At 40.3% G+C, this 20510-nt stretch overlaps 1 protein-coding gene across 5 annotated transcripts in view; it reads left to right on the top strand.

The window, feature by feature from the left end:
- The window catches only part of SPATS2L (spermatogenesis associated serine rich 2 like), a 79387-nt gene extending 58877 nt beyond the window's left edge, over positions 1–20510 (top strand). For all 5 annotated transcript variants that reach the window (XM_042040899.1, XM_042040900.1, XM_042040904.1 and 2 more), the window contains 5 exons: positions 9896–9954; positions 13309–13418; positions 13954–14056; positions 17093–17313; positions 19176–20510. In XM_042040899.1, the coding sequence (XP_041896833.1) occupies positions 9896–9954; positions 13309–13418; positions 13954–14056; positions 17093–17313; positions 19176–19562 (880 nt within the window). In that variant the 3' untranslated portion in view covers positions 19563–20510. The remainder of the gene's footprint in view (positions 1–9895; positions 9955–13308; positions 13419–13953; positions 14057–17092; positions 17314–19175) is intronic.

The raw sequence follows: 20510 nt of genomic DNA, 5'->3' as shown, positions 1-20510 counted from the left end.
TGCTAGCAGGAAAATAAGGTATTGAGTGAACATATTTATTACCCTCCTTGGGCATGGAGTTTCATTGTGACACAGTCAACTTGTCTGTTATGGAAAAATTAAGGAATTCAGCTAATTGTCACTCACAGAATGCTATGGAGTAACCAAAGCAAGGGCATGCTGTCAGGTCCCCATTGTGGTAGTGGTTCAAAAGCTTTTTCCAAGTTCCTCTCCCAGTTGCTGCTGGAGTGTAGACTGGTTGAGATGGACAGCAGATACAACAGCCACCAAGTGCTGTCTGTGTTTGGAGCTGCCAGGAATACTGGAATGGGCTCAATACTGTAACCCCTTCCTGTTACACACAGCTGTCACCACCTAAAGGGTTTTAGTGAAGCTAAATGAAGTCAGAAGCTTTTATCTTGCATTGCAGCTGAATGCTGAAACACATATTTAGTTTGTCTCTTTTGGGTTTATTTTTCTTCCTTTGGTAATAGGATAAAAGACCACTTTTGTGTCCTTTTTTGCATTTACTGTCAAGGTCAGAATCAAAACTGCATTGCAAGAGTCAGTAATATTTTTGACTTTCTCATGATCTGTTTTGGTTTTCTAAATCTTTTCATGATTTTACCAATCACAGAAAGAATGAAGCATGCAAAGATAATAGCATGTATCTTCCTCCTACCTCCAGACAGTAAATGAAACCATTATCATGGAGGGAAATGAATAGCACATGTGGCCTAAGACGTCCTGAAGCTTCGGCAGAAAGATTCACAAGAACTTTTCCTTTTAGCAGCAGAAACTATTGAGTGATAGCTGCCAGTGAAACTCCATGTTTCTCTCCAGCTCAGTATTTCACAGCTTGACCTAACCAATGAAGGGAAGTTACTTCTGAACATGTTCGGTAGGTATGCTATGCTGCTGTGTAAAAAGTCACTTACCTGGCAAAATAGTGCACTGCACACCCTCCCACAATCTGAAAAACAGTGCTAGGGAGCAGATGTGCTGTGAACTGCTGTAAAAGCTTGGCAGAAAAATGCAATGCTTACTTCAGTTTTGACTTTCTAGTAAAATGGGGCTAATAACGGTCCCAGAAGGATGTTTATTTAAAAACACTGCATTGGGCTCACATCCTCTTTCTTAAAGAGCCTCACTAAGTTTCTGCTAACTGGAGTAATTCTCTGTGTGCTCAGAAGAAGCGATAACAGCTTGCATTTATTCAGCTCTCTTCATGCCAGAAGACACTAGAGCATTTTACAAGCCATGGGCTGGACCAGGCAGGGCACTCTGCACCACAGGAAGTCTTTTACAGTCTCATGTGGATTGTGCTCCTGCTGTGATCCAGCACTCTGGTCACCCCTGCTCTTGCTGGGCTGTGACATTGCTTTCCCAAGGTTATGAGAGCACTTAGCAAAGCAAGCTGAAGGGGCAGTGTTCCTCAGGCTCACATGAGCCTGCAAATTAGGAGCAAAATCTTCCTGATAGTACTCCTTGATCCAGAATTTCTCCTCATTGCATTCAGCTTTGGTGTATGGTTTTCAGGAATACCTTTGTGTGAGTGAGAATATAAGGTCCTCCCCTTACGACTAGGATATAAAATATATTAGAGCATAGCCGTGTCTCACAGTAGTGTAGAGCACAGAAAAGGCAGCTACCAAAGTCCTTAAGTTGCAGGGGAGGGTCAGAAAAGCTAAGTGAACTCTCCTCTCACTAGAGTGCACTTGAAACATTTGTTGCCAAGCTTAAAACCTACATGTGTTAACTGTGTTCTCACTTCTTTTCCACCAAGAGACTGAATAACCATCCTGGAGATAAAAGGAGAGCCCCAGGAAATCTGAGTGAAATGTGTAGAGCACAAAAGGAGCCACCATTCCCTGTAACACCTCTTGCCAGAAAATAATTTTCACGTATTGGGCATTCATACAGTCATATGGAAAACTCAAAGGAAACATCTGCTACTTGCCCATATGGTCTGCTGCTAGCCACAAATAGTCTGTAGAAAGTAGTAAGATTCAGGTTTAATTACATTGCATGCAGAACTGAACCACATAAATACAAGCATCTTTACTCTTTTCTAACATGTTGGTATGTCCAGTGCTTTGTTAAGAGCATGAAAATCAGCACAAATGAATTTTTGGAGTGAAGAAAAAGCAGTTGAAAGCTTTACCATAGGCTAGATAAAAAATTGATTCTGACATAATGCTGGGAAAATGGAGTTTGGCAAAACTGACAATTTAAAAATATATTAAAATAGATTCAGGGTAACAATTAGAAAGCAGGTGCTCTATGTTTGCGGAAAATCAAGCAGTTTTTATATTGATTTCTAAGTTAAGGCACAGGAGGGGTTGAATGGGGGAAGAAATAATCTAAAAGAACGTAATTATGTCTGTACTTATATAGTTGTCTGTACTGACTCAGTGTGGGGTGCTGAGCAGTGCTGCCAGTGTTCACAGTTGTAGAACAGTGAGAACACAGTTGCCCCTTTCTGGGACCCTTACTTGGCAAACTGTAAAGATGATGGTTTTCTGTCACCCATAGCCCAGAATCAGTGGCACCAGATGAGAGCTGCCTGTTTGTGATGTGGTAGTTTGGAGATGGGCAGGTGGCTGGAAAGGCCAGAACTAGTATTGCTTTACACTGAACAGAGTTCCTGTACTGTTTTTCTCTCCATTTACTGGCAGTTCTTATGAGGTTTCTGTCTGTCTGACAGCCGACCTTTGGTAGTCCTTATGCCTCTAAAGTCCAGGTTTTCAAATCCTCTTGCAGTTTGTTGTGATATTTGTTTGCCCATCAGTCACACGATCCAGTCCTTAACCTTGTCAGCACAGAGAAGATAAAAACAGTCTGCTTGCATTCAGGTTTCCTTGGCCCCACTGGGTGTTCAGGTACCTTCAAAGATCAGTGCTTTGACCAAGGCCCCTGGGCCCTGCCCCTGCTGCCTGGGGAGTCTGGGGGAGCCTGATCCCACAGCTCTGGCCTCAGGCTGGGTACTTGCCTGGAGAGCTGCAGCACTGGGAGAGGGGCTTGTGCTGGCATTCTCCTCACCTCCTCCAGCAGTCTGGGATCACCCTTGCTGTGCATTAGTGGAGAGAACAGACAGAGCTCATGAAACTGGGGGGAGTTAGGTTTCAATGAGATACTTAAGTCCCCCTTCTGACCCCTTTGTCTTTTACAATTACTTGCTTCATCCTGGTGTTTTTTAACAAGTTTGTGAAAATAGATTAAAGAGGTGAAATTCAGAGGTGGATTACATTGGTTTTTAGCTGTTGTCCATATTTTATGTCCTTGTGTCTCCCCTCTTCCCTCCCAGTCATTCATAGATGTGTTTGTCATCCTCAGTAAAAAACAGGACACACTGGTTTTGAGACTGTGCAGGTAGACTATTGCTTTTGTGCATGTCATTGTGGATGAAAAGTGAGTATCTCCTTTCTGATCTCAGTGTTGTCAGACTAATGAGAAATCTAGCTTACTAAACACAAAAAGGGAATAATTATCTTGAAAATTTCAACTGATGTTGCACCAAAAAGCCAGACTCTTCTTTCTTCGAGGCCACTTTCCGATGTGCTTTTGGGAAAGTTGCCTCTTTTCTGTAGCAGGAGCTCAACAACTGTCTCCTCCTTGCTGGAGTGTGTTTAGGCTAAAATATATAAAACCAGTAAGGTATTCAGATACCTCAGGAGTCAGATCAGAACTGAAACTCAAATAGGAAAGAAATACTTCACAAGTTCATGTAAAAATGTGCGGGATGCTAACAAGCTGTGGTGCAACTCATACTCACCGTTGTTAAAACTGCCAAATTGTGAGATGATGCCTTCATTTCTAAATAACTAAAATTTAGAAATGTTCTTTCAGGAAAAGGTTTTCCATGTCAGTTTTTAGCTTAAACAGGTTTTTGTGATGAGGCAACAAATTTCTAATTCTTTGTAAAGAGATCTTAAAAGAAAATTGCAAATAGACCTTTAATTATGGCTGCTGAAGAGAGCAATGTTAGTGAAGGTAGATAAAAAATTACACAAAATAAACTTGAATAACTAAAAGCCTTTGGGTATTTTCAGTTCTGCTAGATTGTACTCTGCAGAGGAAAGGATTTCAGTGAAATTGATTTATGCTGTCTTTTGTTTATCTTCTTATTGTCAGACTGTACTAGTGATCAGAATGAAAATTCATGTAATCTGGTTTGCTGTGTAATCGTGCATATGCTAATATGGGGATCAAATAACCTTCAAGCATTGTGAACATTTAAATAATATTGAGCTAATACTGGAAGAATATAATCTACTGAAACATTGCAAAATACGTAGTGTAACAGCTTTTCCTACAAGATATTTTCTACAATATATATATTTCCTATTAATATAAAGGAAACTTGAAGTATCATTTCTCCAATTACAAAATAGCTTGGCTAGGCAGTAATCCTTTAACACTTGTAATCACCTAGTACAGGTGATTGGGCTTTATATTTACATGGTCATCACATCATTCTATCTCCTTATGCCAAAAGTTTGACAGGGACAGTTCTAGTTTTTGGATTGAGGTGCAGGATTCTTTTGTGAAATACACAATTGGATTAGAGGTTCTTACCAGTTGTCTTTTCACACTGCTTGTGGGTCTAATATTTTTATGATAGACGGGAAGTATGTGCAAGAAAAAGAGCATAATACTTAAAGACCAATGTAGAGCTTATCAGGACCATCTCATGAATTTGCATGTAACATCAGCTCAAATGTAGCAGAGACAGTAACAGTACTAACATCCCTCAAACTTGCTTGAGCTTGTCAGCAGCTTGTCAATCAGTACAACTTCAGGGAGCTACTGAGGTCTGTTCCAAAGCGTTGACAGAGCAACATCACTGGAGTATCTTGTATTTTTGTTGATGCCTAAGCTGTCAGACTCCAATAGTGTCTAACTACTCAAACTCCCTTCCTTATGAAAAAAGGGCTCAAATTGTACTTCAGTGTTCAGCAGCTCTCCAGCTGAACCAGCCCCCAGAGCATGCCCATGAAAAAATAGCTCTTCTTCTTCTGGATGAAGAGCCCTGCTGCAGTTATTCAGGATGCCACAGCTGACACTGTCTTCCTCAGTCTCCAGAACAACAGTCATTCTCAAACTGTGCACAAAGCTGGTTCAGGGGAGAGTAAAGCTTATTAAATGCTCCAAGGAGAAAATTGGCATTTTGAGGGGTTTAACAGGGTTATGAAAGGACTCATTCGAATTACACTTAACAGTAACCTCGGTGCCATACAGCTGGGGCTTACCTTTGTGAGCTGTGTCAGCATGTTTGCCTCCATGTCAGCTTGGTCTTTTTATTTCCCCATCTCTTCAGGCACAATAGGTTGGTTTGTCATAATGCCTAGAAGAGGCAGAAGGAAAGAGAAGATTCTGGTCATCTGGAACCCTTGTGATTCTCATCAGTAAAGCTATAAATCAGCCAGCCTGGCACCCTGAAGCAGCTTTTCTCAAGAGGCACTAATAACTTTAATCATTTTAGTGGGATTTGGAGGTATTGCAGCTGACTGAAAATATCTTTTCTTTTTCACTGTGCAAATACTAAATTTCATGCAGTAAACTAGAGGAAGATTAATTTGTTTCCACTAATGTCAGAACAAATTCTGAATTTGTTCTGAGTATGAAACTGTGAAATGAGGCAGCTGTCAGCATAATTTGCCCCTATCATTGCTGTGCCAGCAGCTCATTGTAGTTTGGCATTTGCAGCTCTTTTGCCATTGTACACTAGTGTGAATCCTGCCAGCCTGTGTAAGGCCAGGCATGAGTACTGTTCATTTGACCAGGAACAGGGCACTTAAGTTTTTGCCCTCAAAATCACTTCAGCAAAATGATTCCTAGAGAGCTGCTGTCTCTCCTGCTGCGTTTCATATCTCTACAGCACAAGCATTGGCTGTGTCTCATTTACATGCCCTCCATGTTAAGCCTCTGCTTTGCCATGTCCCCTCAACAAAATTGTCTCCTTCCTGAGCCTTGCTTCAAAATTTCACCTGGATATTAAGCTCAAAGAGTGCTAAATCCTGTGCTCCAAACTGCAGATACCTGTGGTGAACAGTGATATGATGCTGATAGCTCAAGTTTGGTACCTAGGTCATGATCCTGAAAACGTGAGGGGTAAGGAAAGGAAGAATCAGTCCTTTCAGGAGCCTGGTGTGGTGAAGGGAGACAGAAAAGAAAGGGATAATAATGTTACTCTGTTTTTTTCTGTATCATCAGTCATGGAGATAAGACTCAGTTGATTCAGAGCTATCTTGAGTCTGGTCAGTGGAGGAGGGAATTGAGTCCCAGTGCTTGGTCTACTACAGCAGGGGAACCTGTGGACTGATGATTAGGGCATGGATTCAGGTACATTCAAAGAAAGAAGTGGTTCTGAGTTGTGTGTTTGTTGCCAGAGTCTCAAATGGTATGTGGGAATATATTCAGGTGTTGATACTGATACTCAAGGTAAGGAGATTTTTAGTGCTTAGAGTAATCAGAAAAAATTGACAAGATTATGAACTCTCCAGAACATCAGCTAAAGTAGTATGTCCATGATTTTAAACCCAGTTCCAAACATCTATAGAAAACCCAAGAGAACGTAACTAGAGAGGAAGGAATTAGCAGAATGTTTTCCCTCAGGTGTCTTTAGATCTGAAATGCATTCTGTTCCTTCCTCTGCTAGAGCTCAAATCTGGTTATACCTGAGTGTGCAGAAAGTTCCTGTAGCACTCAGTATCCAGTTCTCCACAGCATACCAATGGCTACAGGCTGTGCACTGGAGTGTACCAGCTTGATACAACATTTTAGTGTCAAATGGACACTAAGAAGCATTAAAAGAAAATGCTTTCTCAGGAGGTATTGCTGAGCTGAGCTCGGAGCAGTTCTCAGTAACATTTTTGCTGTGGTCTAATCACGATCACTGTATTAAGGCTGAGTAGGGCATTTCTCCAGAAAATACATTAAAAATGGTTGAACTCCTAAGTTAAGGAGCTGTTCAGTTTAAGTGACTGTGGGACCTTTATGTGAAAACAGTGGGATCCTAGCAGGAATGAGAGACAAGATTTCATCCATTGGTTTTCCACACTGTTCTTGTCCTTTCTCCTTCTATATGTTAGCATTTAGATTTCTCTTTGTAGCTGTCTTTTTTTTATCCCCTCAGGCCAGATTTTTTTTTCCAGTTTTCTGTCTGTTGTTTTCATCTGTTTATAATGCTGATAAATTCTTGTTGGAGGAAGTGTTGCTCTTATTTTGCATTTGCTGATGCTGGTTGGCCTAGGACATATCTAAAGAAACATTAACTTTTCCCATATATGACACATGGCCATTTATGGTTTCCCAGCTGAGAAATGCGGTTGTACGCTTCCAGATGAAAATTAGTATGTTTCCTCTTTTTAGCCAAGAGTGCTTGTCCTCTGCTGATATAAATTAGTACAGCTGTATTGTCTTCAGGGAGGGGAATCCTCATGAAGGTCTGTACGTTAAAGAAACTTAGTTTATCATATTAACTAGTCTGACATGGGCAAAGGCACCAAACTGTTTTTCTCTTGTGTTATTCTTTAATTTTTCCAGTGTTAGTTTGTAGCTAGCTAGAAGGGAGGTACTCAGGTGGTTGTTCTTTAAATTTATCGGCCCTGTCCTCTACTGCTACAACATCCAAACACTTTCCTGAAATATTTGTCAGAGACCAAAATGAAACATTAGGAATGGAAAACTGTCTAGTAACACATAAGATTTGACTATAAAATATGATAAATACGGGACTGCTATGGCCTTGCTTTCATTCTGGTAGTAAAAGTGGTTCTATTTGGCATCAAAATAAAATGTTAGGGGCCAACCGGTTTAGTAAGGATCTGTTAGACTGGAGAGAGGACGGTCCTGGAATGAACTGCACTAAAACACTCTTCTCATGAGCTCTGCTGTTGTGACCTTGTTGCTTGAATATGTTTTCCAGACAAAAGTTCATGTTTATATAACCTGTGTAGTGTGCTAGGGAGACACTTTGATAACAGAGGCAGAAAAGACAAAAATCTGCAGTTTTTTTAATTTAAGAGAAAATAGTAAAGATGATTAGATTCTCTTTGTAGAGGGTAGAAATAGGTAAGAACTTACAAGACTCGTTTCAGCCACCTGTTGTGAAAATCAAGGAAGTTTATTTAAACCATGTAGTTACAAAAGCTATTTGAAAGTAGATTAATCCTGAGAAGCTATGACTATTTAGATTAGCAAGCTGAAATCATCACCTGCTTATTTGGAGTTCAAGCTTAATGCTTATGCTGGAGAATACTGAGTGCTAACTGGAACAAGCGTGTCCTTCCATTGTCAGAGCCTCCATCTTAACTGATTTGCTCTACCATGAAAACACCCTGCTGTTTTATTTCCTCTGGTGTGTACGTCACACTAAATTGATCTGGCAGGCCAAAACAGTAATTTTAGTCTTGTTTCTATGTATGAAACAAAAAAATGTGTTACACTGCAGTTGTGTTGTCTTACTGCAACCTTTGCCATCAGCCAACCAGCTTCTGTCCCTCTTGTTGACTACTGGGAGGCAGTGTAAAGGTCTCCTCCTCTACAGGGGGCATGGGAGGCTGGGAAAACCCGAGGGCAGAAGACTGCAGAGCTTCTGTTGCAACCCTCCTGTATGAGGCTGGTTGGAAGATTTCAATGAATGGCACTTGAACATGCTCTAGCTGGTAAATGCTTGGTTGTCAGCTGTGTGTTTGCTGTGTGTTCCCCACACTGCCTGCTCACCAATCTTTCCCTGTTGTAGTTAAGGACCTGTCAGTTCTTCTCTCTTAAAGTCTTCCGTCTCTCTTTACTGCCCACTGAACTCTGCATGATCTTCTTTTCTTGCTAAGGACGTTCTAGACAAATGTTTTGGGTTTAAGTTTTCTATAATGTCTTCCTTCAGTAGAAGCCTGTTCACATGGAACTCAGGGTCTTCACTGGGTACAAAAGCTAATGTTTAAGGCTGATTTTACTAAAAGGGTTGAGAGCTCCACTCTTCCCTTGAGTGTGTGCCTAGATGTACTCCTGGTGTTTGACATACTTCCTGCAATTTCTCCCCCAGCTGCTTGAATTTACTCGCTTATGCAAACACAAACATTAATATTAGTGGTGTTTATTAAATGTGAATTTAACTTTAAGAATAATCTACTGAGGTGAAAACAGAGTGACACACCAGAGCGCTGTCCCCTGGAGAGCCTTCTGCAGAGATGCTACTCCACTGGACAATGTTACTGTGTTCATAATGTGACCAATTTACCACACGACCTGTCTGCTCTCAGACAGTTGCACTTTGACAGCTTATAAGCGTTATCAGGGATCAGACACCAAACGTTTGTGAAGGAGAGGCACATGACTCCTTTAGGAAGGCCAAGTAAAAGTGGAACAACTTGACTTCCCAGTCCTGGAGGGAATAGGGGGCAGGGAAACTGACTTCTTTTATGGAGATACTTTAATGTTTACTTACATCACAAACCATTTTCTTGTTTACCCTGACATGTTTTGCAAAAATATCTCTAAGGAAGAGAAGGACCTCATTTCACACATCTTTAATTTTGTTGCATTCTTAGTTTTGTGCTGAGACCTAAACTGTATTAATCTGGGTAGCAGCAATGGTATATCTGGCTTAATTAGGAAACAGGCTGTGGAGTCATTTGAGGATTGCTCTGCTGAATCAGACTGACTTCCACATCTGTGCAGATACATGGGAAGGCCAGTGAGGTGTTTGTGTAAAGCAGCACACATTCATTATCACTAATTTTTTGTAGCTGGCTTGCCTAGGTGTTTCTTCAGCTTCAATTTTTTAAGTCTTACTCATTTCAAAACAGCCCATAATTAATGTCTGAAGTCTGCGTGTAGTTACAGCTTTCGATTTTGTTGTAGTTCTAGCATGAATTAAATTATTATTTTTTTCTTTCTTTTTTTCCTTTTTTAGCATCGTAGACAAAGAAGTGTCATTAATGGCAGAAATTGATAAAGTTAAAGAAGAAGCCAGTAAGTAAAAAAAAATATGCAGGGAAATTCTGGAATACTGTGGAAACAGTTGTTTTGTTTGGCAGAAAATTACACAATCCATAAATTTGGTTAGCAGCATTCCATCATCTTTCACTCTATATGTATACAGTCAGATAAGGCTTTGATGTTCCAGGGTAGTTTCTGTGAGGATTGTACATCAAAATTTCAGTATTATGAAATTAAGGTAAACCAAAAGGTGATATGGAGTTAGATTTAAATTACTTACTCCTTCTGCTTACCTATCAGAGATTTTTGACCACTCTTTTTTTTTTTTTTCCCCCTCATTTCTGTGGTTATTCAATTACTTTGTTTCCATTTATCAATCACTGTTTGCTTGCTTATATTACCTACGTAAGTTAGAATACTGGAATTACGGAGTAGGGGAGTAGGTTATTGTGTTGCCTTGCATAGCTTTAAGGGAGAATGATCAAGCTTATGAATTAGAACAATTTTTAAAAAAATCTAAAAACAGATGTTTACTGCAGTCTGTTTTCTTAATAATCTATGGGAGCTGATTTGATTCTAGGCTTTCATGTTGTCTCTGGTTTTTGCATTTTCATGTATATATATTCTGATGGGGGGGGAGGGAAGCAAGATGACCCATGTATTAGGATACCACAATACCTGTCTTACACTCCATCCAAGATACAGTATTTGTATTTACCCCCAGTAAATACAGGGGAACGTGTTTCAGTAGAGAATGCTAAGCAAGAAATTGAACACTAACCAAAGCATTGTTAGAATGATACTTTTCCTGGCAGATGAAAATATCATTTCTAGGAATGTGTATAATCCTTTTATTGATTCCTGAATTTAAGGTCCTTCCAAGCAGGGTCACAAATATATGTAACATTCTTGAATGCTTCATTTGCATTTAGAACTCGCTTAGTTTACAAAGGTATACTAATTGAATTTTTGTTTAAAAAAATGGTCTAAATTCTCTGTTGCTGCCCAAGTCTCTTGCAGTTGTATGTTTGGAAACTAGAAGGTATGAGTTATGACAGCAAAGATTTGCATTAGTTTGTGTTTTGAATTTTATTTGTTAAATTTCTAGGAATAACATGAAATAGATGTGGATTGGAAGCTCTGTGTTATTCTGGGAAGGAGCTGTGGAGGGATATGTATCAGCAGCTTTTTGGTTACCTGCAGACACCAGGTAGCCATAATCAGCTACAGAGCATGCACTCATTCCCAGGAAAACCAGTGGTAGAATTCCCACTGATCAGCAGACACAGGTTTAAGCCCTAACTGCATAAACAAAACCACATTTTGGAAATCCACTGTCCAGGGCTGATGGTATTATAGGGTCCCTTCATTAATCTTGGCCAGTTACAGGAATTTTTGTAGAAAGTAAACCAAATTCCTACCTACTGGCGTGCAAAGTGCTCCATTTGCACATGGCATGCTCTGTTTCCCTGTTTTCCAGCCAGCTCCATGCATGGCAGTGGATGGCCCCAGTACCTGTCTCCAACAGCATGGTTTCTGCTGTCTCTCAAGGTTGCTGTAGGCTGTATAGTGCCTTCAGAAACAGGCAGCAAGTTGTTACAGGACTCTAACATGCTAACTGAGATTTAGAATATTATTTATTTTCATATCTTTTTGCTGCACTCAAGGACTGTTTTACAGTGGGTAATCTTATTCTTACTGTCAACACTAGGAAAAATTCCAAATATGATAATTTCAGGGTTTTTTTAAAACATGGGTTTTGGCTGGCATCTCGTGGAAATAAATGCCAGTATGAGATCATATGGTCTAGGCAGTCACTTCAGCAAAGAGGATGTTCATCTTGGGGAGGAACAGTATTAGCATTACCTAGAATAAGCAGTAAAGCAGAACTATTGGACAAGGTAAGCAGCTGGTAAACTGTTCAATTTATCTGATAAAATTTTCTCACTCTTGTAGATCATATTCTACAAAAAATGAAATTAAAAGATCAGCTGGAGAGATAGCAGCTGTTCTTAACATAAGTAATGATGTAGGCACAGATTTACCCTAAAGGAACTGTAGCCACCTCTGCCTTCCCTGCCCTGTGTGACACGCGCTCCTCTACAGTCACACAGTTTGTTTGCTCCCACACAGCTGTACAGGTGCAGCTGTGTCTCCCTGTGCCTGCTGGACCATGCTGCACTCAGTGAAACATGGCAACAGGTTTCCCAGAGGAGGGGAGATCCTCATCCCTCGCAGCATTCAAGGTCAGGCTCTGAGCAACCCCATCTATTGAAGATGTCCCTGCTCATTGCAGGGGGGTTGGACTCGAGACCTTTAAAGTTCCCTTCCGGCCCAAACTATTTATGATTCTATGATACTTTCAAAAGAAGGTGTTACCTGATTAAATAAATGATAATGGGTTAAGAAGCAAACTGTCTGTGAAATATCATTAATTCTCAACTGTGCCGTGGAAATTTGTGGCAAAAAGAAGGCAAAGAAGCCAAGATCTCCACAGCTGTAATGGAGTGTGTCCTTAGGGTAGTTTACATTAAGTACCACTCCCCCTGACTGTATGTGTAAGTTCAAGACAAAAGACTATGACTGTTACTATTTTGCGTTTAGATGTTGTTTCCTCTCTGCCATAAGTACTGATCCCATCAGATAGTTAATCAGTTGTTGCTTTTACACTGAGTCACCATGTAGGTAATAGTTGGTGTATATTTTGTTTTCCACCAAAATTACGATGTCATATTATCCTGTGTATAAGTAGATCATTGCCTCGTGGTTTATGATTAATCTTTCCCTATAAGACTATAACTACTCACCCCTTCCTTACATAGAATATACAAGACAGGCAGTAATGAATATTTAGTATTATTTTTAATAAAGACTATTGGCCTTCAAAGCTGCTTTGCTGTTGAAATGGCAAATGTGTATATTCCGTATGTGAAAGCAAAATGGTGATGTATATGAACAGGGGTTTTTTCAGAGGAAGTGAAATTCCCCTAGGTAAATCAAATACAGCATGTCTTCAGAAACAGGCTGGTGACTCAATGTAATGCTTCTTTCCATGTCTCAGTGGAAGGCTCCCTGTATTTGCGATTCAGAATAAAGCACCAGAAAACTCAAAACAACATGTCTTTGCCCCTGTTTGTCTGAATGTTGGAGGATTGGTTTAACTTTGATTTTCTGACATTTTCATTTTCAGATCTTTTTCAAAATCAGGCAGTTCAGTGAAATATGCTGATCAACTTAATCTGTGCAAGTAGCATATTGGAAGTCCAGTTGAAGTCAGTGGTCCATGTTTGTCTCGCATGTGATGTACCATGTTAATGCCCAAAGACTAATAAATTACAAAGCAATTTACCTTCCTAGCATTAATGGCTGACTATTGGTATTTGGCAGTGGAAATCCTGACTGCTCGGCAGAAGAAAGCTGAGGAGCTGAAGAGACTGGCAGACCTGGCCAGTCAGATGGCTGAAGCACAACTGTCTGAACTTAGGGCTGAAATTAAGGTCAGGCATTCACTTCTGCTTGGGTATTTTAGCTGTTTGCAGAAACGTCTGGGAAGAGTTGTCACATTAACATGCCCAGGCTGTTCATTCCTGCCATGGGCCGAGGGGTAAATAGCTTTCCATAGGGAAAGTGTAGCTTCTTAAAGTACTGTAGCACCTCTGAGTGGTGTACAGATGCTATAGGAGAAGTGTAAGCTATCCCCTCTTCAGTGTAGCAGTGGGGAGTTTTGCTGTTTGTGTATCATTTAGACTTGGCAAGTAAACCTGATAGCTTCAGGTTCAGTGATCAAACACATATTCTCTGCTGAAATGACCCACTTCCCAAGTGTGGGAGTGATCCACCCATCACTGGGCTGTGAGACGTAATTTTGTACAGATGGGGTAATACTTGGTTCTGCACAGAGATCTTGTGTACAGGGCGGGGTCAAGAATTTGTTGAGCCTTAAAGTGAGCTTAAGTATTGATTGGTTCTTTTACCATCCATACAGTCTTTTGTTCAGAATGTAAATTACTGTTATCATGTCTATTTTCGCAGCACTTTGTGAGTGAACGGAAATACGATGAAGAGCTGGGCAGGTCTGCCCGATTTTCCTGTGATACAGAGCAGCTGAAGACCCAGATTCAGCTCTGTGGAGAAAGTAAGTGCTGATGATTCCTCTCAGAGTTTCTCAGAACATACCTGTTCAGCAGAGCTGACAGCACATGTGCTGCCAGTGTGTGTGTGTGTAGCAAGCCCAGTATGAGTGGTGTCTCTGGCTGCAGCAGGACTGCTGAACACACACAAGTCAACTTTACAGTATGCAACATGTTAGACTCACTGTGCCTGGGCTGCACAGTCCATATGCAGGTGCACAGTACCATCTTTGTCAGCAATTTCCATGTATTACTCAGATCAGTTGGAGTTTTCAATCTAAACAGGATCTCCAACTCTAGGGAATACACAAATTCAGTAATTTATAAATAAATAGTAAATTGGAAGCTTCTCTGTGTGAGCATAATGTAATGAGACCAATTCAGTTCTCTCCTGCTAAGAAGTAACTCCCCAGCTTTATAACAGTATTCACTGGGTTTTTCAGGAGCCATATGGAGTCCTAAATCATAGAATCATTAAGGTAGGAAAAGACTTCTGTGTTCACTAAGTCCAACTGTCAACCACCATGTTCACAGTTAAACGATGCCCTCAAGTGCTATATCCACGTGTTTTTTGAACACTTCCCTGGGCAGCCTGTTCCAATCCGTGACAACCCTTGTTGTAACAAAATGTTTCCTAATATCCAACCTAAACCTCCCTTGGTGATACAAGAGACTTATTTCCTCTCATCCTGTTACTTGTAACCTGAGAGAAGGGACTGGTCCCACCTTGCTACAACCTCCTATTAGGTACTTGTAGAGAGCAATAAGGTCTCCCCTCAGCCTCTTTTTCTCCAGGCTCCTGTTTCCAAATCATCTGCCCTTCTGCTTGGAAATTCAGTTTTGCATTTTTTTGCTAAAAGTGTCATGTCCCAGTTGCAAAATAAGAGCCTATTTTTCATCTTTGTCATGCTTTTTTCCCCTAAAAAAAGTAAATAATATAAGGCTTTGCCCAGAATGTTACTCTGTCCTATGGTATTCCAGTCAGGAGAAAACTGGTAAAACAATACTTAACTAGTGCATCTTGGTGGAAGGAAAATAATAAATGTTTTCAAGTAGTTCCTTAAAATACAAAACAGAGAAAATGCTACACAGTCTGCCAATACAAGGTTCTGACTGCATAGCTAAAGAACTGACTGCTTGGAGGCATAACCAGTTTAACTCATTAGACCATAAGAATTGCTTTTGCAGAGCACTTTGAAGATCCATCTAACCCCATATCCTGTCTCTCAGTGAAACCAACCCAGGATGTTTCAGAGGAAGATGTAAACTTCCCAGTAATGCATCTAATTGTTTACAGTCACCTCATAGACCCTATCTAATACCCTGAGGCATAAGAGATTGAAAATGCCATAAAGATTATCTTGACTTATAGTACCACAGCTGCTATTGATACAACCATAGACTATTTTTTTTAAACTCAATGAACTACTTTCCTAAATAACTTCCAGCTGCAGTTAATTCTGCAAGTTAATTATTTATACCTCATTTCAGTAAAGCATTACATAAGCATAGTTTGATGCAGGCCTGTTCAAATCAGGTCAGTGAAGTCAGAAGAGCAGCTATTAGCAGGGGAACAGTGTCATCCTAGAAATGACTGATAGTGCACTGACTGTCTGCAGAACTTTGCTCATACCTGCCCTCAGTGACCTTAGATGAGCAACTCATGATGATGGGTGTCTTTGACAAGAGCTTTTCAGTGCAAAAGATGTTCCTCTTAGCATCATCTCTCAATGAGACCCCTACCCTGCTGGGAGCTGCAAATACCCCTCAAGCAGAGATTATACAAGGCCTATAGCTACAAACAGCCACTGTTAAGGGCTTTAACAAAAGCAATAACCAAACCCACAGAGCTTGTGCAAAGGAAGAAATGTTCTAGCATGAGAAGAGCATAGACAGCATGTACTCAAAATTAAGGACAGGAAGAAACAAAAATAATTGGATTGACATATGAGTGCCCAGCAGAGGGTTGTATCCTTTTCTTGTACACCTTTTTCTGTTAAAAATACATTTTTATGACAAGCATCTGGGTTTTTAAATGGTCTTCCATGTGCAGCAGTGTGTTTTAGGCCAGAGAGAATTAATAGAATTCAGGGATGGTTGTCCTCACTGAACGCAGAAGGGAAAATTCAGTTCATTGTGCAGGTCATTGCATTGTTTTTCTGAAGAGGACACCTAGTGGGAGAAGTAGCTGATGTTGGCATAAGTGAATAAGATCCTCAGAAAAGCTAACAGATGATGCTTAGTTACTAAAATGATTCCTCATCTTCTTTCTCTGTACTAGAAGTGGAAAAATAGATAAAAACAACAGGTGTCTCTCTGGAGTGAACCTCAGATTTGTCATCTGTACCAGAAGGAAACAGAAAAATTCCATAATCAGAAAAATCAGGACAGCAAATTAAGATCAAGAACTTCATTAGCCTCAGAATCTTCTTCAAGACTGCTTGGGGGCCATTTCACAAAGGCAGCTTGAAGAAATGCAGAGAGGAATCAAGGATTTTTTTGGGTGCATTTCATACCCAGATATGACAGTGCTTAGTAAATTAGGTGACCTCAAAATACTGAGAAGTAGAGAGCAGGAATGTGCTGAGATGGGCAGTAGTGGTTCCTGATTGTGAGGAGCAATCTCACTGCTATGGTCTCCATGAAGTGGATTAGTGCAATGCATTCAGTTCCAGTTTTTATAGATATCCATCATATGGAAGAATCTCTTTTACCCATTTCCTTTCAAGAGGAATAAGTGAAGTTCTCTTGGATGCCAAAATCCTGGCCTTTTGCCAGACTCCTTCCAGTTTTAATGTAGCGCCACCACATTGGCTCTTTTATCTCCAGAAGTGCTTCGCAGTGAGGCAGATTCACAGGTGTGGAACACTATGGGCTGACTCCCACCACGTTACTTCAACAGTTAGTTTAAGGTAGCTGACTTCATTATTTAAAGTGAGACTGAAACAATGCTTCCAAAATTAACTGTAAGCAGGGTAAGAATACAGCCCTGTTGTTCAGATGTTGATCGTTTAACTGATAACATAATCCTTTTTTTATAGTTTCTCACCCAAAGAACAACTACTCCTCAAGAACACCATGTAGTTTAGTGCTGTCTTCAATGACCTCGCATGCAACAACTGGCAAGCAAAATACGCACACCCGAAAGTCCTCTAGTAATGCCAAGAACTCTGATAATAAAACAACCAGCAGTAAAGTACAAAGTCATCCTTCTTCCAATCCTACAGAATCTTCTTCTCAAGGAGTCCCAACAAATAAGCAGGTAAGATGTCAATCAGTTGTGAACTAAACTAAATTACTTCAAAACTTTCAGAAAAATATGTAGCATTGAAAGTTGTTAATAGGAAATCAAATACTGGTTTGCAGTCTCTATTTAATTAATTCTTTTTGAAGATATGTAAGCATATACTTTCCAGCTTCATTTTCAAGTCAGCATGAACATACAAAGTAGAAATAGCATATGAGTAAAGACAGCTGTCAGTTTAAAAGTGACTAGTGGCAGTAATAGAGTGAAAAAGAAATACCCTCCATTATATCTAATTGCTGTGGTAGAAAAACATGTAGTCCTTGTCAAATGGTCAGTTGATGTGCTGTTGAAGCACAATTATTAGATACACTTTGAAAGTAGAATCCTGCCAGGTTTAAAAGCACATTATTTCAGAAGCTCTATAATACAGGTTATATGCTATGTGCTATATTAGTAGCATTATATTACATATGTATGATACATATATGAATTATATTTTGTTGTAATAGCACCTTAGAATGTCCCTGTACAATTGTTCTTAGGTAAAGTTGCCACTAAAGTTGGTCTGAATTTTGTACCAGTGGGGACATTAGGCTCAAGTAGATGCCTGAAGGGAAATATAAGAGCAGTGTATAATGTCAGTGCATGTATGGAATCAGCTATCCTGTCAGGCATGCAAGTAAAAGTAATTCAGTCACTTCCCACTAAGAATCAAAGCATCCTCTGAGCAAAATATCACAATGGACATGTCTTCCACAATGAGGATTCTTCACTTGACTTTCATTTACATATGAACATCTGTTCTTCCTGTAGTCATACTGTAGGACTTGCACAACGCTTTACTAGGAAAGCAATATACATGATTTGGGAAAAAATCAGTCAGTATCAAGTTCTTCAGGACTTCTTAACTGCTCAGAGAATCACAGAGAGGTATCCTGAGTCAAAAGGGATACACAAAGAGCGTTGAGTCCCGCTCCTGGCCCTGCACAGCACCATCCCCAAGAGTCACACCGTGTGCCTAAGAGCATTGTCCAAACACTTCTTGACCTCTGTCAGGGTTGATGCTGTGACCACGTCCCCGGGGAGCCTGTTCCAGTGCCCAGCCACCCTCTGAGTAAAGAACTTCCTGATACCCAGCCTGAACCTCCCAACACAACTTCAGGCCATCTCCTCGGGTCCTGTCACTGGTCATTACAGTGCCTGCCCCTCCTCTTCCCCTCACAAGAAAGTTGTAACTGCAGTGAGGTCTCCCCTCAGTGTCCTCTTCTCCAGGCTGAACTGACCAAGCAACCTCAGCTGCTCCTCATACAGCTTCCCTTCCAGGCCCTGCACTGTCCTTGTAGCCCTCGTTTGGACACTCTCTAATAGTTTAATGTCTTTCCTATATCATGGCACCCAAAACTGCCCCCAGCACTCGAGGTGAGGCTGCCTGAGTGCAGAGCAGAGGGGACAATCCCCTCCTCTGCCTGGCTGGCGATGCTGTGCCTGATGCCCCCCCAGGACATGGGTGGCTCTCCTGGTTGCCAGGGCACTGCTGAGTCATATTTATCTTCTATTGACCAGAACCTGCAGATTCCTTTCCTCAACAGCTGCTGTTGAGATATCTAGAATTTCATGCCCTTTTCTGTACTCTCTTGAATCATGGCATATTTTAATTTGGCATCAGTGATGAACCTGCCATCTGCATCTCTAGCTACTCAGATGTAGTATGGTATTTGCAGTTCTGGTTTTAGTTATTATAAAGAGACTCTGGTAACAATCAAAACTTTTTCATGTTTTCCCTCTCCTAGTAACAGTGTTAATTTTGACTGCTGTGTTTCTTGGCCTGTTGGAAGGATTCAGACAACCTAACAGTTATCCAATTTCTTTCTGGGTAGAATGGGCCTTCTAGCCAGAGACGAAGATTCAACCCACAGCACCAAAACATGCGGCTCAATGGATCTCATAAGTCACAAAGTGCCAGTAATGAGGCAGATCAAAATACAAAGAGTGGTTCCAGGTCTGAGCACAGAAGACAGCAGCATAACAGCTTTCGATCTAAAAACAAAGGAGCTATGAAAAATCAAGAGCAGTCTACAACTGCAAGGACCACAGAGAATCCAATGCATTCGGAGAAGTCCCGACGGAAGCATCACACGCCGGACACCGCAGACCACAGGCCTTTCCAAGGCAGGGTGTCACAATGCAATTTATGTCCTGCAAGAATGGAGGTCTCTGCTGATGCCACTGTTCTTTCAGTGCCAGCTGTGACTTTGGTGGCTTAAAATGTCACAGTGATGGCAGGCAGAGAAATTTAATCTCTTCATTTTAGTTCCTTGCTCGAAAAGCTTGTTGGTGAAGAAAATAAGTCAGAACATAGTCTTTTAAATCTTTTGCTGCTTAAAACTTGTTGGTATCTTTATTACTTGCTAATTATCAAATTAAATCATACTTCCAAGGTTTTCCCCAGTATGTTCACGTTTATTTTGTCATGACTGTACGGAATCTTACCAAAGCAGCATTTATTTCTTAGAAAAAAGAAATCTAGATTGGAAAGATAAATTGATAATTAAATTCATAATAGCAAAAACCTGTTGTAGATACGTGGTTATACCAGCCAACATTATTATTTCATAGAACAGCCTGTATTAGAAGGATCCCAGGAAGTTTGTATGCTGTGGTCTGCAATGAAATCAAATAATCTTATAGAATTTTTCAGCAAATCTCTATACACCTCTTCTTTTTTGTGCGTGTATACACGTACATGCATGCACACTGTATACGCAGAGAGTATTGTTCTCTACAAGAAGAGTTGACAAAGCAGTTCATTTGATTTTAGCTTACTGTTCCATAATCTGAGATCTTTAAATTCAAGTATAAATTGTATTAAATGTATTACATATTGGTATTTTTCATGGACAAACTATTTTTATGAGGCTGAGAAAATACGCTCATTTAAGTTTGGAATGTATATATAATGGCTATTCAGATGCACAGCCCTGTTCTCCATCCTTATCAGCCACTTTTCTATGACTAGTTGGATTTATTTTTTGCATATGAAAAGTTGCAGGTCTTCTAGACTTGAATTCAAATTATTTTTCTATATTTTTGCTGTAGGAACCATCTGTCCATAACAAGAGCTATGAGTAATAAATTACTTAGTCTTTATGTTCTGAGTCTGTATTTCAGAAAACCTGTTTCTTCCAAATAATTAAAATCTTCTTTCTAAAATA

The sequence above is a fragment of the Corvus kubaryi genome, unplaced genomic scaffold, assembly GCF_017639235.1.
Source record: "Corvus kubaryi isolate FWS band 111438036 unplaced genomic scaffold, C.kubaryi_AGA036_p1.0 37396, whole genome shotgun sequence".
Taxonomy (NCBI): Eukaryota; Metazoa; Chordata; class Aves; order Passeriformes; family Corvidae; genus Corvus; species Corvus kubaryi.
Note: the sequence above shows the minus strand (reverse complement) of the source record. Positions and strands in the feature narration are given on the sequence as shown.